Source organism: Arvicola amphibius, chromosome 1 (genome assembly GCF_903992535.2).
Source record: "Arvicola amphibius chromosome 1, mArvAmp1.2, whole genome shotgun sequence".
NCBI classification, from domain to species: Eukaryota; Metazoa; Chordata; class Mammalia; order Rodentia; family Cricetidae; genus Arvicola; species Arvicola amphibius.
Window position 1 is genome coordinate 167,819,265 of NC_052047.1, and position 12,565 is coordinate 167,831,829.

Below are 12,565 nucleotides of genomic sequence, written 5' to 3' on the forward strand. Positions count from 1 at the left end.
GATGTTTTAGGATATGTTAAAATCAGTTTCTCTCTCTCTCTAGCATCCTTTGTATGTGGTCTGCCAGAATCCTATGTATAATCCTATGTGTAATCCTATTATTCTTTCTCTGTCCAGCCAGCCAAATAATGACATGCAGACTTATTAAATAATAATGAAAGCTTGGCCTTTAATTTAGGCTTGTTTTTAATGCTCTTTAAAACTTAAATTAACTCCCCCCCTTTTTTTATTAATCTACATTCTACTATATGGCTTTTACCTTTGTCCCATTCTGTGTGCCTGACTCATTCCATGTCTAGCTGGTGTCTTCCACATACCTAGATTCATCTTGAGTTTCTTCTCTCTGCGTGAAGTCCTGCCTATCTCTCCTGCTTAGCTATTGGCCATTTAGCTCTTTATTAAACAATAAGAAGGCACCTTAGGCAGAGACACATCTTTATAGTGTAATCAAGTATTCTGTAACACCTATGTGACACAAAGCCATTACTTGAATTAATTTTGTGAGATTTACTTTTCTGTAGGATGAGTTAATCACAAAGGCGATGCTATGTCTGACCCAGTTATGGCTAAATAACATCAGGACTCTGGGCTCAAGGTTTGTAAGACGACTTAGGGCCCTCCCTGTGTTCTTTCTGCAAGCTATCTAATCAGTCTCAGTCTTCCCCCACCCTTTTTCTTCAGTGCTAGACTTGTACCCAGGCCTTTCATAAGCAGGGCAGGCTCCACCAGTAAGGTACACCCTTGGTCTTGAAGCCTAGTTTTAAAAAATTGGAAATACTTGATCAATGAATAATTAGTTCCATTCTGTCCATTGCACGCTCTGCTCAGGGGAAAGGAGGAGCCAAGACACTTATGAACACTATCATGCAGCTAAGGAAGATATGCAACCACCCATATATGTTTCAGCACATTGAGGTGAGTCTGGATCTTGTACTTTGAGACTTATTGTGCTGGTTAGAAAGGCAACCCCCCCCCAAATATGTGTAAAGCTTATGTGGGGATGTCCAGCCAGCATTTTTCAGACTTTTCTGGCAGAATTAATGGACCTGTTTCCTGGGTGCGGGTCCACTTGGGCACTGACTTCCTGAGTATCTGGAATTTTATAACTAAGAGTTTAAAGTCACGAGGAGATGTCAGGAGCATCGGCTCATTGTGTGGATTTGGGTTAATGCTGTGAATTATCTTGTTACTGTTGGAGCTCTGAAACTGAAAATAATGACAGATGCAGCCAGCTTCCTCTGAAGGGTGCTGGGAGAAATGCTTAAATAATGTGTTTATAGATATTGAAGAGAAAGATGTTCGTGAAATATTATCCTTGTGAGAGATGCCGGCTTTAGCCTATGGCATAGATTGCTATTTTTTTTTCCTGCCTGGTTTCCATCATGATGATGCAGATGGTTACTTTGTTCCAACGCTAGAACACTGTTTTTAGATCATAGGGCATTTTCTACCCTGTTTGCTCTCTGTGGATGAGATTCCGTCATTGACAAAGCTCACTCTAGTGGGGCAGTTGGCTTGAGCAGAAGTACAAAGAAGCCACCTTCATCATCTGCAGAACCCCAGGTACCCGAGAAGGTCGACACCACAAGGGCCACTGTCTTCTACAAACTAGACAGGAGAAATGGCCGAGAGGAAAAGCACTGTAGGACTATACTCGATTTAAACAATTGGCAGAACCTTCCAGAAAATCAAAGCTGAATTGCAGGACAAAAATGAGTTGAAATAGTCATAGCTTTGAGTGTCCCCTACCTCCAGTATGTTTTGGTAGTCACGCATGTTGGGTCAGTTGATGCTTTCTTACTACCTCTCCCTGTATTAGAGGCCCATTTCAGCTGGCTGAATGGGTGAAGTGGGACACAACCGTGGCCTTCAAGTCCTTAGGAAAGAGCATCTGTGGATGTAAGAGGGAGAATCCACAGGGAAGGGAGAAGATCCTCACACAGATGGGGGAGTGTCTGTGGTTATAGGAGAAAGCATTTTTGGACATAGAAAGAACATCTTTGGATGTAGGGAAAGCATCTATGGGCAGAGGAAGATCATCCATAGACACAGGGAGATCATCTATGGGCATAGGGGGCTATCCATAAGCATAGAGCATCTATGGACAAAGGGAGAACTCCCAGAGACATTAGGAGAGCATTTTTGATCATAGTGATAGAATTCTTATACATAGGAGACCATCTGTAGATACCAGGAGAATACCTGTGGGCAGAGGAGGCTATTCATAGGTGTAAGGAATGCATCCATGATCCTAGGGGTAACATCCTCAGATACAGGGATAGCATTCACAGACAGGGAGAACATATATAAGGGAGGTATTGACCTAAGGAGGGGTATAATAGAAGGGAGAATATCTGTACATTCAGGGGGTGTTCATAGACACAGGGGTATCTAATTACTAGACAGAGTATTTTTAGACTGTGATGGCTAGTTTTACATCATCTTGTCACAATCTATAGTCATCTGAAAGGAGGGAACCTCAGTCAAGAAAATGCTTCTTGAATATTCAGCTATAGGCAAGCCTGTAGTGCATTTTGTTAATTAGTGGTTGATGGGAAAGGGTCCAGCCTATTGTGTGCAGAAACATTCTGGGCTGGTGTTCCCGAATACTAAAAGAAAACAGGTTGATAGAGTCATGAGGAGCAGGCTAGTAAGCAGCACCCCTCCGTAACCTCTGCATCATTGCCTGCCTCCAGGCTTTTTCCCTGCTCGAGTTCTTGTCTTGCCTTCCCTCATTGGGCTGTGATTCAGGATATGTAAGCTAAATAAACTCTCTGGTCCCCAAGTTGCTATTGGTCATGGTGTTTCATCACAGCAGTGATAACCCTAGCTATGACATGGATGCAGGGGTAAGTACCTGTGACAGAGAGGACATCCGGGGATGCAGATGAAAATATTCATGACTATAAGGGACAGTATCCATGGACATGACAGAGCCTCCAGATGCCAAAGGGTGTCTGGGCACAGGCGACCACATCCATCAAGCGTTACACAGCACAGCTGAGACAGCTTCAGGATAAGGGAGGGGATGTGTTTATAGATCTGAGCAGAATTTGAACTGTAAGAGCACTTTGACAAGCTGTAGGTGTTTAGATATACAGATGAAGGAGCATCCCCTGAGCAGCAGTGAGATCCAGTCACAGGCTGCTTTGTCAGCGTGACTGGGTGGGCAAGTCTTGACCCTCTAAGCTGTCTTCTGCCTTTGTACTGAGAGAAACAGATTCTAGGCCTGGTGGGTGGATCAACTTTGAAAGTTACTTTTTTAAAAAATAATTGTATATAGGAGTGTTTTTCCTGCATGTCGATCTGTGCATCACTTATGTGCCTGGTGCTCGTGGAAGCCAGAAGAGGGCTTTGGATCCCCTGGAACTGGAGATACAGATGTTTGTGAGCTGCTATGCAGGTGCTGGGAATAGTACCTGGGTCCTCTGAAAGAATAGCCAAGGCTCTTAACTGAGAGAGCCTTCTCTCCAGCCTCCTTAGTTTGGAACACATGGAGTAGCTCATAAAAATCACTTTAAGTAAATGTAAGGTGCCTTTTGCTACTACTGGAGTGTGCTGGGATAGGGAGCAGGGCAGTATAAGAAACAATTTCTAATGCCAAAATGCTTGCGTTGTGGTCAACTGGTCACCTACCCTCCTATTCCTGAAAGAGTTTTGAGATATGATTCTTACCTATACAGAACTGTTGTTGAAGAAGGGGCTGCTTGCTGGTGCCTGGCCGCTTAGCCCTGAAATAATCACACAGAAACTGTATTAATTAAATCACTGCTTGGCCCATTAGCTCTAGCTTCTTATTGGCTAACTCTTACATATTAATTTAACCCATCTCCATTAACCTTTGTATTTCCACGTGGCTATGATTTACCGGCTAAAGTTCCAGTGCCTGTCTGTGGCGGGGCTCCATGACTTCTCTCTGCCTCTGCCTCTTTTCTCCCAGCATGCCATTTAGTCTCCCCCCCCCCCCCCCCGCCTGCCTAAGTTCTGTCCTATCATCAGGCCAATGCAGTTTATTTATTCATTAATGGTAATCACAGCATACAGAGGGAAATCCCACATCAAGCTGTGGGGGTTTAGTAATTATGAAATTGCATGCCATTCTTCCTTCATGTTGGGCTGTTTGTGGGAAAGAGGAGTCTGTCTCTCTCTCCGCGTCTGAAGCTTCAGGAAAATGAGTGGTGTGTTGAGATTCTGGGCAGATGCTCTCTAGTGCCTGCTTGTCTGCACTTTAAGTGGCCGTAGACTGCATGGGTGCTTGTTCCTATATCAGTTGTGGGGACACTCCTAGAAACGAGAGCTGCAGTTATCACTGACCCTGTCCTGGGTAGGCTTTTCATTGCTGTGAAGAGACATCATGATCCTGGCAGCTCTTAAAAAGTAAGACATTTAATTGGGGTGGCTTACTTACAGTTTCAGAGATTCGGTCCATTAGCATCATGATAGGGAGTGTGGTGATGTGCAGACAGACGTGGTGCTGGTTATGTTTTGACCAGAAGGTCACAGGAAGTCGACTGACAGTCACACTGAGGGAAGCTTGAGCAAAAGAGACCTTAAAGCCCGTCCCCATCAAGGCCACACTCCTAATATTGCCACTCCCTTTAGGGGCCATTTTCTTTCAAATTACCATATTCCACTCCCTGACCCACAGAGGCTTTATAGCTATATTATAGTGCAAAAAATGCATTCAGTCTAACTTCAGAAGTCCCCATAGTCTATAAGTCTCAAACTTGTTTTGAAGTCTAAAGTCTCTCCTGAAACAAATGGCAGTCTCTTAACTGTAGTCCCTCTGTAAAAATCAAAATAAAAAAAAGAAACATGCTTCCAACATATAATAGCACAGAGTATACATTACAATTCCAAAACACAGAGGAGGAGAATAGTAAGAAAATACTGGACCAAAGCAAGACCAGAAACTGACTGGACAAACTCTGAACTCTGTACTCCATGTCTGAAGTCAGAGCACTCTTTAAATCCCCACCATTGCTCAGCTTTGTTGACAGAAACACACTTCTTCCTCCTGGGCTGATTCTACTCCCTGTTAGCAGCTCTCCTCAGCAGGTATTCCACGACTCCGGCATTCCCAACATCTTGGGTTTTCCAAGGTGATCCAGGCTTCAACATCACAGCTTCACACAATGGCCTCTCTCCTAGGCCTCCATTCAGGGACACCCCTGACACATGCTTGGCCCTAGTGACGTTCCTTAGGTGTGGAGGCAATTTCCATTGCTATCCTTAGCTCTAAAGCCAGAACCTCGTAGCCGAAGCTGCCAAGTTCTGCTGTTTGCTGGGGCTGGAACATGCCCTCCCTGTTCAATTACATCCTCACCAGCTTTCTGTTTTCCACTGTCACTGCCAGATTACGGGGGCCAATTACACTGAAACAACCACAGACTCTTTGGCTGTTATGGGCTCAAGATGCCGTGCATATTTGCCAATGTTCTGTTTTGTTTTCCACACACTGTGTATTGATACCAAATAATTCCATAGCCCCAGTTTTGAGACTGGAGTTAGCTCCCTGGGGACCTTCAAACCTGAGAAATAAAAATTGTGTTTTATTTTGAGCAGGGCTCTCTCTGTATAGCCTACATTGGTCTAAAAAATCCTAGCCTATGTGTGGAATCGGAATAAGGGTCCGCAGCATTAGGAAGGTTGAGAAACACTGGTCTAGTGTGGTTAGGACTTTGTTTGTAAAGAGGAAAGGGAGGGTGGAGTGGGGGTGGGGAGCGATGCCAGTGAATGTTATGCAACTACCATTATTTCTGTGGCATATATATATATATATGTATATATGTATATATATATATATATTGCTGTGTTATGTTTATGCTTACATGATAGTTGTGACTGGTTTGTATTAAACTCTGCTGTTAAGAGAAATCCGTGCGCTTATGTTTAAGGGGTGTCAAGGATTTATTAAGACATGAAAGGGGTAAATATACTCTTGAATACAGGATATGGTAAAGCCAGTTGCAGAGTCCTTGGAAAGCTGCGGACCGATCACACACTTTTTCCTGCCACCTGACTCGGTCTTCCTCACCCAGGAGAAAGCTACCATATTATTCTCCCTCCTTCTTAGGCAGACAAGAAGCACCCAGATAACTCAAGGTCATGGGCGAGCTAATACTCACTACACCCTTCTTTTAGCTTGAACTGTGAGCTTGTGGGTGGATCCCCAGCAACAGTTCCAGGTTCAGTTCCTGGCCAATGCATGTCCAGGCACTCTTCGATCGGCCAGAAAGGATCTCAGAGACCTGAGTCTCTGATTTGCTCTTCGGGGATCATTTGATTTGCTTTGACTAAGCTTTAAACATACTAGAGAAACCAAGGAGTTAATGATTACATATTAAAATCAATTTCTTCTCTCTTTTCAAGGAATCCTTTGCTGAACACCTGGGCTATTCAAATGGGGTCATCAATGGGTAAATCTTTTTTTTTTCCCCTCTTTCAAGATGCATTGTTATTGAACTTACCTAATGTCTTTCTGTAGCATCCAGTCTCCTAGCCCTCCTTGCTCCCCTACAGAGGAACAGAAGTTGCTAAGCACAATTCCCTTGTACTTTCCTGGTATCTATTTCCGTGTGCCCTAAGCAATTGTCTATTCACAGGACATGGGTCTCATGGGAGAGACTTACCAGTGCTTTCCCGTTCTGAAAACATTGCTTGAGTCTGAGTGTGGTGACTGCTGACCATACACAAGTGTAACTTGTGCTTGATGAGTTGTTTTTTCCCTACTCATTTCCTGTGGATGTTTAGCACTTGCATGCATGAACAAAAGTCTCGCCTGCCATAGGTGGACGATCAGTTTTATGGTCAGTTTTTGGAGTATGATCTGAGAAAGACTTTTTGTTGTTGTTGTTAGCATGGACGTAGGACAGAGCCACACCTTACAGCAGAGAGACAGTGAAGCGGGCTCTCAGCAGAACGTATCCTGTCTCACCACAGGAGAAATGAATCCCAGGGTCAGGCAGGGTCAGCAGGAACTGGATCCTACTGGGATTAGGGCCAACTGGCTCTCTTCGGTCCTTGGCTTCAATTGTCCTCTGGGCCTTAAGGCCGCTCCTGCTTCTGCCAGCATGGCCAGAGGGATGGGAGAGCAGGGCTCTTAAGGGACAGCTCTCAGAGTAAGTGACAGGAAGTCAAATGTGAAGATGTACCATGGCGTGAATCCTGCCCCCCAGTAATGTGAAGATGTACCATGGCGTGGATCCTGCCCCCCAGTGGTGTATTTTCGGTATTATTGATTGCATGTGCAAGGGTGACTGCTTCAGACAGTTCCAACCCTAAAAATAAATTTCAGTGTTACAAAATACAGTCCTGTTGATTTGAAAGCAACAGGTTTATTGTGGAAGGACCTCCTACTTCTGCCTTCCTCCCTACCACAGCATTGTCTCTCTTCTCCCATCATGCTTTTCCTTGTACTCCTGCAATAAGCCAGGACCCTATCCCTCCCCAGTCCTCTCATACAGGTGCCCACAGCAATTCTGTGAAACAGGCTACTCCAGGTCGTACTCCTGTTTACAGGGCATCTTCCTGGCTTATTGCATTGAAAACCAAAAGAGCCCGCAAAGGACTCCCCGGTCCCTGCTCCATCCCCATCACCCAGCTCTGTCCTCAGGTCCCCCTCTCCTTGCCTCACTTAGGCTTGAGTTACACTCACCAGTACTTGGTACCAGTTTGTGAGGCTCATTAGGCTCCTGCCCGCTCCGGAGCCCGTGCCCAGGCTTTTCCCTTTCTCTGTGCATGCCCTCATTTCCCACTTAGTTGTCTCTCCACTCGTTATTTCAGGTTTTAGCTCAGTTGTTCTCTCTCCAGGGAAGTCACTGACCTCATGCCCTCCAAGTCAACGCTTGGCAAACTGTGTCAGTAAAGAAATAGATAGGAAATATTTTCAGTTTTGTGGGCCATAAGGTCTGCCGTACCTGTTCATACGACTAGTGTAGGAGGGAATCAGACAGACAGAAATGCATGGGCATGGCTGTGCTTTGGGAAGACTTTGTTTCTGAAAGGATCTGCCAGGTGATAGCACACTCTTGAGTTCTCATTGTCACTTGCTGCCTTTCTTTATAGTCCTGACCACAGTGTGTAGTTACACATTTTACCACGGTGTGCCTGCCCACATTGGGTTGGTGCCCAGTCGGTGTTCAGGAAGCATTTGAATGAATCATGGGTGTCCTAAATTAACTTGATGGCACACCGTGAAGAATCTTAGAGGTGCAGAAGGGTTCCCTTCTCTTTGTGGCACATGCCACATATGCAGCATGCACATCATACCCTTCACGGGTTTTGTACGGACAGTGTATTTCCCTCTAAATGCTCCCCTCTAAATGCTCGCATGGCTTTGGAGCTGATATCCATTCATTCATCCATCCTTCCATCCACGGTTGCGTACTGAATGTTTACTATGTGCAAGGCTCTATCTGAAGAGCCAAGCACTTCTGGATCTCTCAAGAAGACAGCAGTAATACTGCCTTCTTGTTTTGCGTTTTTGGGTTCAGGGCTGAGCTGTATCGGGCCTCAGGAAAGTTTGAGCTACTTGATCGTATTCTGCCCAAATTGAGAGCGACTAACCACCGCGTGCTGCTTTTCTGCCAGATGACGTCTCTCATGACCATCATGGAGGATTACTTTGCTTTTCGGAACTTCCTTTACCTGCGCCTTGATGGTAAGTGCAGGAGGCATCAGCCTCAAACCACACTACTGGAAACAAGGGGGCTGTGGTCCCTGAGCTCCGATCAGAAGGAGTAACACTGAGGAGTGGGCCTGAAGGCTGGACGTGGGTTTGCTAGATGTAGAGTTTACGTCTTCTGATGCCCTTCATAGCACTGACATGATTTGCACAGTTGTTTACCACCACCCCCCCCCACACACACACACCAACACAGATTCAGAATCCTGTATGAGTCCCACAATTGCACAGAGCACTGTATGTGCCCTGGAGTATGCTGACCAGCCTTTGGCATATTTTATGGGATACGCTCTATGCCTCCTTTAATCAGTAACAGGACAATGGTTCACTTACGAGTTTGCCATTGAGGCCTATGTCTCTACATAGGACATAGACACAAGCTACGTTGTTAAAAGATGAGACTTCATTGCCTCCTGGGGTTTGCAAACTGTCCTATTAGGGTTCCCATTGCTGTGATAAATCGCCACGACCAAAAGCAGCTTGGAGAGGAAAGGGTTTATTTCATCTTATAACTCCCAGGTCACACATGGAGGCACGCTTCTCACTGGCTTGCTCAGTTTGCTTTCTTATACATCTCAGGGTCACTTCCTCAAGTTGGCGCTGGGCCCTCCTATATAGCTCACCAATCAAGAAAATGCCTCACACACAGACTAACTGGCCAGTCTGGAGGGGGCGTTTTCTCAGTTGGGGTTCCCTCTTCCCAAATGCCTCTAGCGTGTGTCAAGTCGACAACTTAACAAGCACACAAACTATTCAGAGAAGTTGCCTCAATTTAAGGGTGAAATTTGCCTGGCCCTGGGAGTACACACCTTTGATACCAGCACTCAGGACACAGAGTCTGGTGGGTGTCTGTGAGTTCAAGGCCCACCTGTTCTGCATAGTGATTCCTAAATCAGCCAGGCCTACACAGTGAAACCCTGTCTCCAAAAGAAGAAGGATAAAAAAATAAATGAAATCTAAATATCACATTAGTAAGCAAATATGAGTACAAGGAAATAGACATTTAGGGATATTCCCTAAATGACATGGCTAAATTGGATACTGACCACAGTATCTCAGAGATGAAAAAAAAAATGGCAATTTTCAAAGTTCAGCAGTGGATAATGTGGTCAAGAAGTGTAGGCCAGGTGGTGGTGGTGCACACCTTTAATCCCAGCACTGGGGAGGCAGAGGCAGGTGTATCTCTATGAGTTCAAGGCCAGCCTGGTCTGCAAAGAGAGTTCCAGGACAGCCTGGGATGCTACACAGAGAAACCACATCTTGACAAAACAAAACAAACAGAAGTGGTATGTAGGGATAAGAGCAGGCTTGTGTGCAGGATGCATGTGACGCTGGGTGCAGAGAGCCCAGCCTTTCTAATACCCCTTCTTATCTGATGCCGTGTGATGTTGTTATTTAGTGAGTGGGAAATTATATTCCGTTAGAAGGTTTGGGGCTATTTTCAGTCCGATGCCCGCCCCCATAAGATGGTTAATTAGAAATAAACCAAGCACACTTGGCCAGTGTTTTCCTACTTGAGCTGTTAGTTTCACTTCTGTATGGCCTACCTCTTGGGGTCTAATTAAATTAACTTAAGCTTTTTATTTAAATCTTATTTAAAGTTAGTTGTGCCATCAGACACTTGATGATTTATAAAGCCCCTTAACCCTTCGTCTCCAAAGTTGCCAAGTGATGAGTGGCTAAGCCAACATGAATATGTGTTGTAGATAATTTTATCATCCAGCCTCTCTCTTTCATCAAATCTGAGTAGTTTGTTTGTTTGTTTGTTTGTTTATTCTCTTGGAGTGGAGCCCTCTCTCCCACTGTGGCCGACTCCTAGAATGGCTGAGGTAAAGCAGACAGGTTTAGTTTCCCCCTGGGTTGTAGGTTGTTAGCCACCCTGAGGTGTCTGCCTAACTGTTGCTCCTTCCCCTCACTTCCTTTTGAATCTCAGTGTGAGGACTGTACCCTGGGACGATTTGAATCTAGAAAACTGATGAAGGGCTAGAAAGATGGCTCAGCAATTAAGAGTACTTGCTGGGTTTGATTTCCCAGCACCCACACAGCAGCTCACAACCATCTGTAACTCTAGTGCCAAGGATTACAGTGCCCTCTTCTGACCTCCAGGGGCATTGCATACATGTGATATACATGCACACAGGCCAAAGTGTACACATACAACATCTAACAATCAGAAAGTTCAATAGAGAAAGAAAAACACATATTTTTATTTAAAGTGGCAAGAAGTGATTTCCAGTCTTGCTAGTGTTGGCTCGCCTCTTCAACTATTTGGTGGTTGTTCTTGTTATGTATAATAATAGTCATAACAGTTAATGGATGGCTATGTAAGGCTACATGCCGGATAAAAGGGAAAACACTTCACTGGCGTTGTTAATTTTCTCACCAAATAAGTGTCTTTTGTACCTGTCATTACAATCTCCGCTTAGAAGACTCAAACACAAAGCTGAGCTGTGAAGCCAGTTTCTAACTGGGATTATCTAGTTCCAAAAAATGCTTGGTTTGAGCATGCCCAGTGGAGACCTTTGAAATACAGCTAGCTTGTCCAACAAGGATTCTGAGCGTGGCCACACAGCTGGGAGCTAGGGCAACAAGAACTGCTTTCTGGAGAGAAGAGGGTGTCTAAAAGTGGCACACGGGACCATGATGCCTAGAGGGGCTCTCTCCGCTCCAGACAGCAGCCACTCAGTTTGGAAGTAGAGAGAGCGTTGTGCAGACGGCTGTCGGTATCCACCCACCCAGCTGCTCCCCACACCACCCTGTCATCCGGGTCATAAAACGTCTTCAGGTTTTCTTTACCAAATTTGACACCTTAACTTTGGTTTCAGGAGGAAAAAGCCTCTCACTAAAAGCTAAGCAAATATTTTTCTGTGAAGGTTGCGATTGCACAGCAGATAGATTTAGCTACTATCCTCTTGGTTTTTTTTTTGTCATAGGAAATGATTTTTTTTTTCCTTTGTCAGTGCACATGGCGACGTTTAATCCAGAAGACAAAATTTCCTAAGACAGCCAAAACTCAGTGAGAAACTAGCAGTCACGACAGTCTGGCAGTGTGTTCCTTCTGGCAGATTCTGTAGTTTTCAACACAATTGCCCCTTGCTGTTAATTGCAATGGGGGTCGTGTCCTACATCAGAGAGACACACCATGAAATAGACGCTGCTGCCGAGCACTTTAAATCCCGCGCACAGCACCTGCAGTGGAGAGCGCTTGCCTTTGGATGAACTCTTGCAGGGCAGTCTGAGACTCCCCCCGGCAATGCCCTCGACGAAGAGGTTGCTGGTGAGCAGCAGCGATCCTGGGCTGGTGTCTGCCAATGGAGGTGACAAGCCAGGAAATTCCGGATCTTCTCATAGGCAGTCCTGTAGCTTTACATGAAAAGTGATTGAATTTTTTTGTTTTTTTTTAATAATATGTCAAATCTCCAGCTATTTTTTTTTTTTTTTTTTTTTTTTTTTTTTTTTTTTTTTTTTTTTTACAGTTTAAACACTCAGAAGATATATGCTTGATCTATTTGCCCGGAGTCTCTGGTGGAGAGCCCGAGGACTCCTCTGACTAAAGAATTTTGACACTGTGATTTTTTTCAGTGTTTCTTTTACCCTTGCGCTTATTTCATCCTAGGGAGGCATATTTCCCAGTTGGTTCTATTCCGATCTTAAGACTTAATCTTTACCAGATAATTTTTCAATGATTAAAACTGTTGAAGGTTGACACCTCAGAGCACCCAAGTGCCAGTTTCTGTGTCTGGCTGCTAAGGATCCACCATTGCCATCCTTTCTCCTCTCACCGTTTTGGACAGAGTTTTGTTTGTTTGCTTGGCTTTTCCTTCACTAAAAGGCAGAGGACACACATGTGCGTGATGGTTCCCTACGAGTAATCTAATG

General features: G+C 44.8%; 1 protein-coding gene across 1 annotated transcript in view; it reads left to right on the plus strand.

Moving 5' to 3' along the window:
* The window catches only part of Smarca2 (SWI/SNF related, matrix associated, actin dependent regulator of chromatin, subfamily a, member 2), a 170,261-nt gene that overhangs the window by 83,921 nt on the left and 73,775 nt on the right, over positions 1-12,565 (plus strand). Inside the window, 3 exon segments of the mRNA XM_038338305.1 lie at positions 829-915; positions 6,373-6,419; positions 8,496-8,662. Coding sequence (XP_038194233.1) covers positions 829-915; positions 6,373-6,419; positions 8,496-8,662 — 301 coding nt within the window.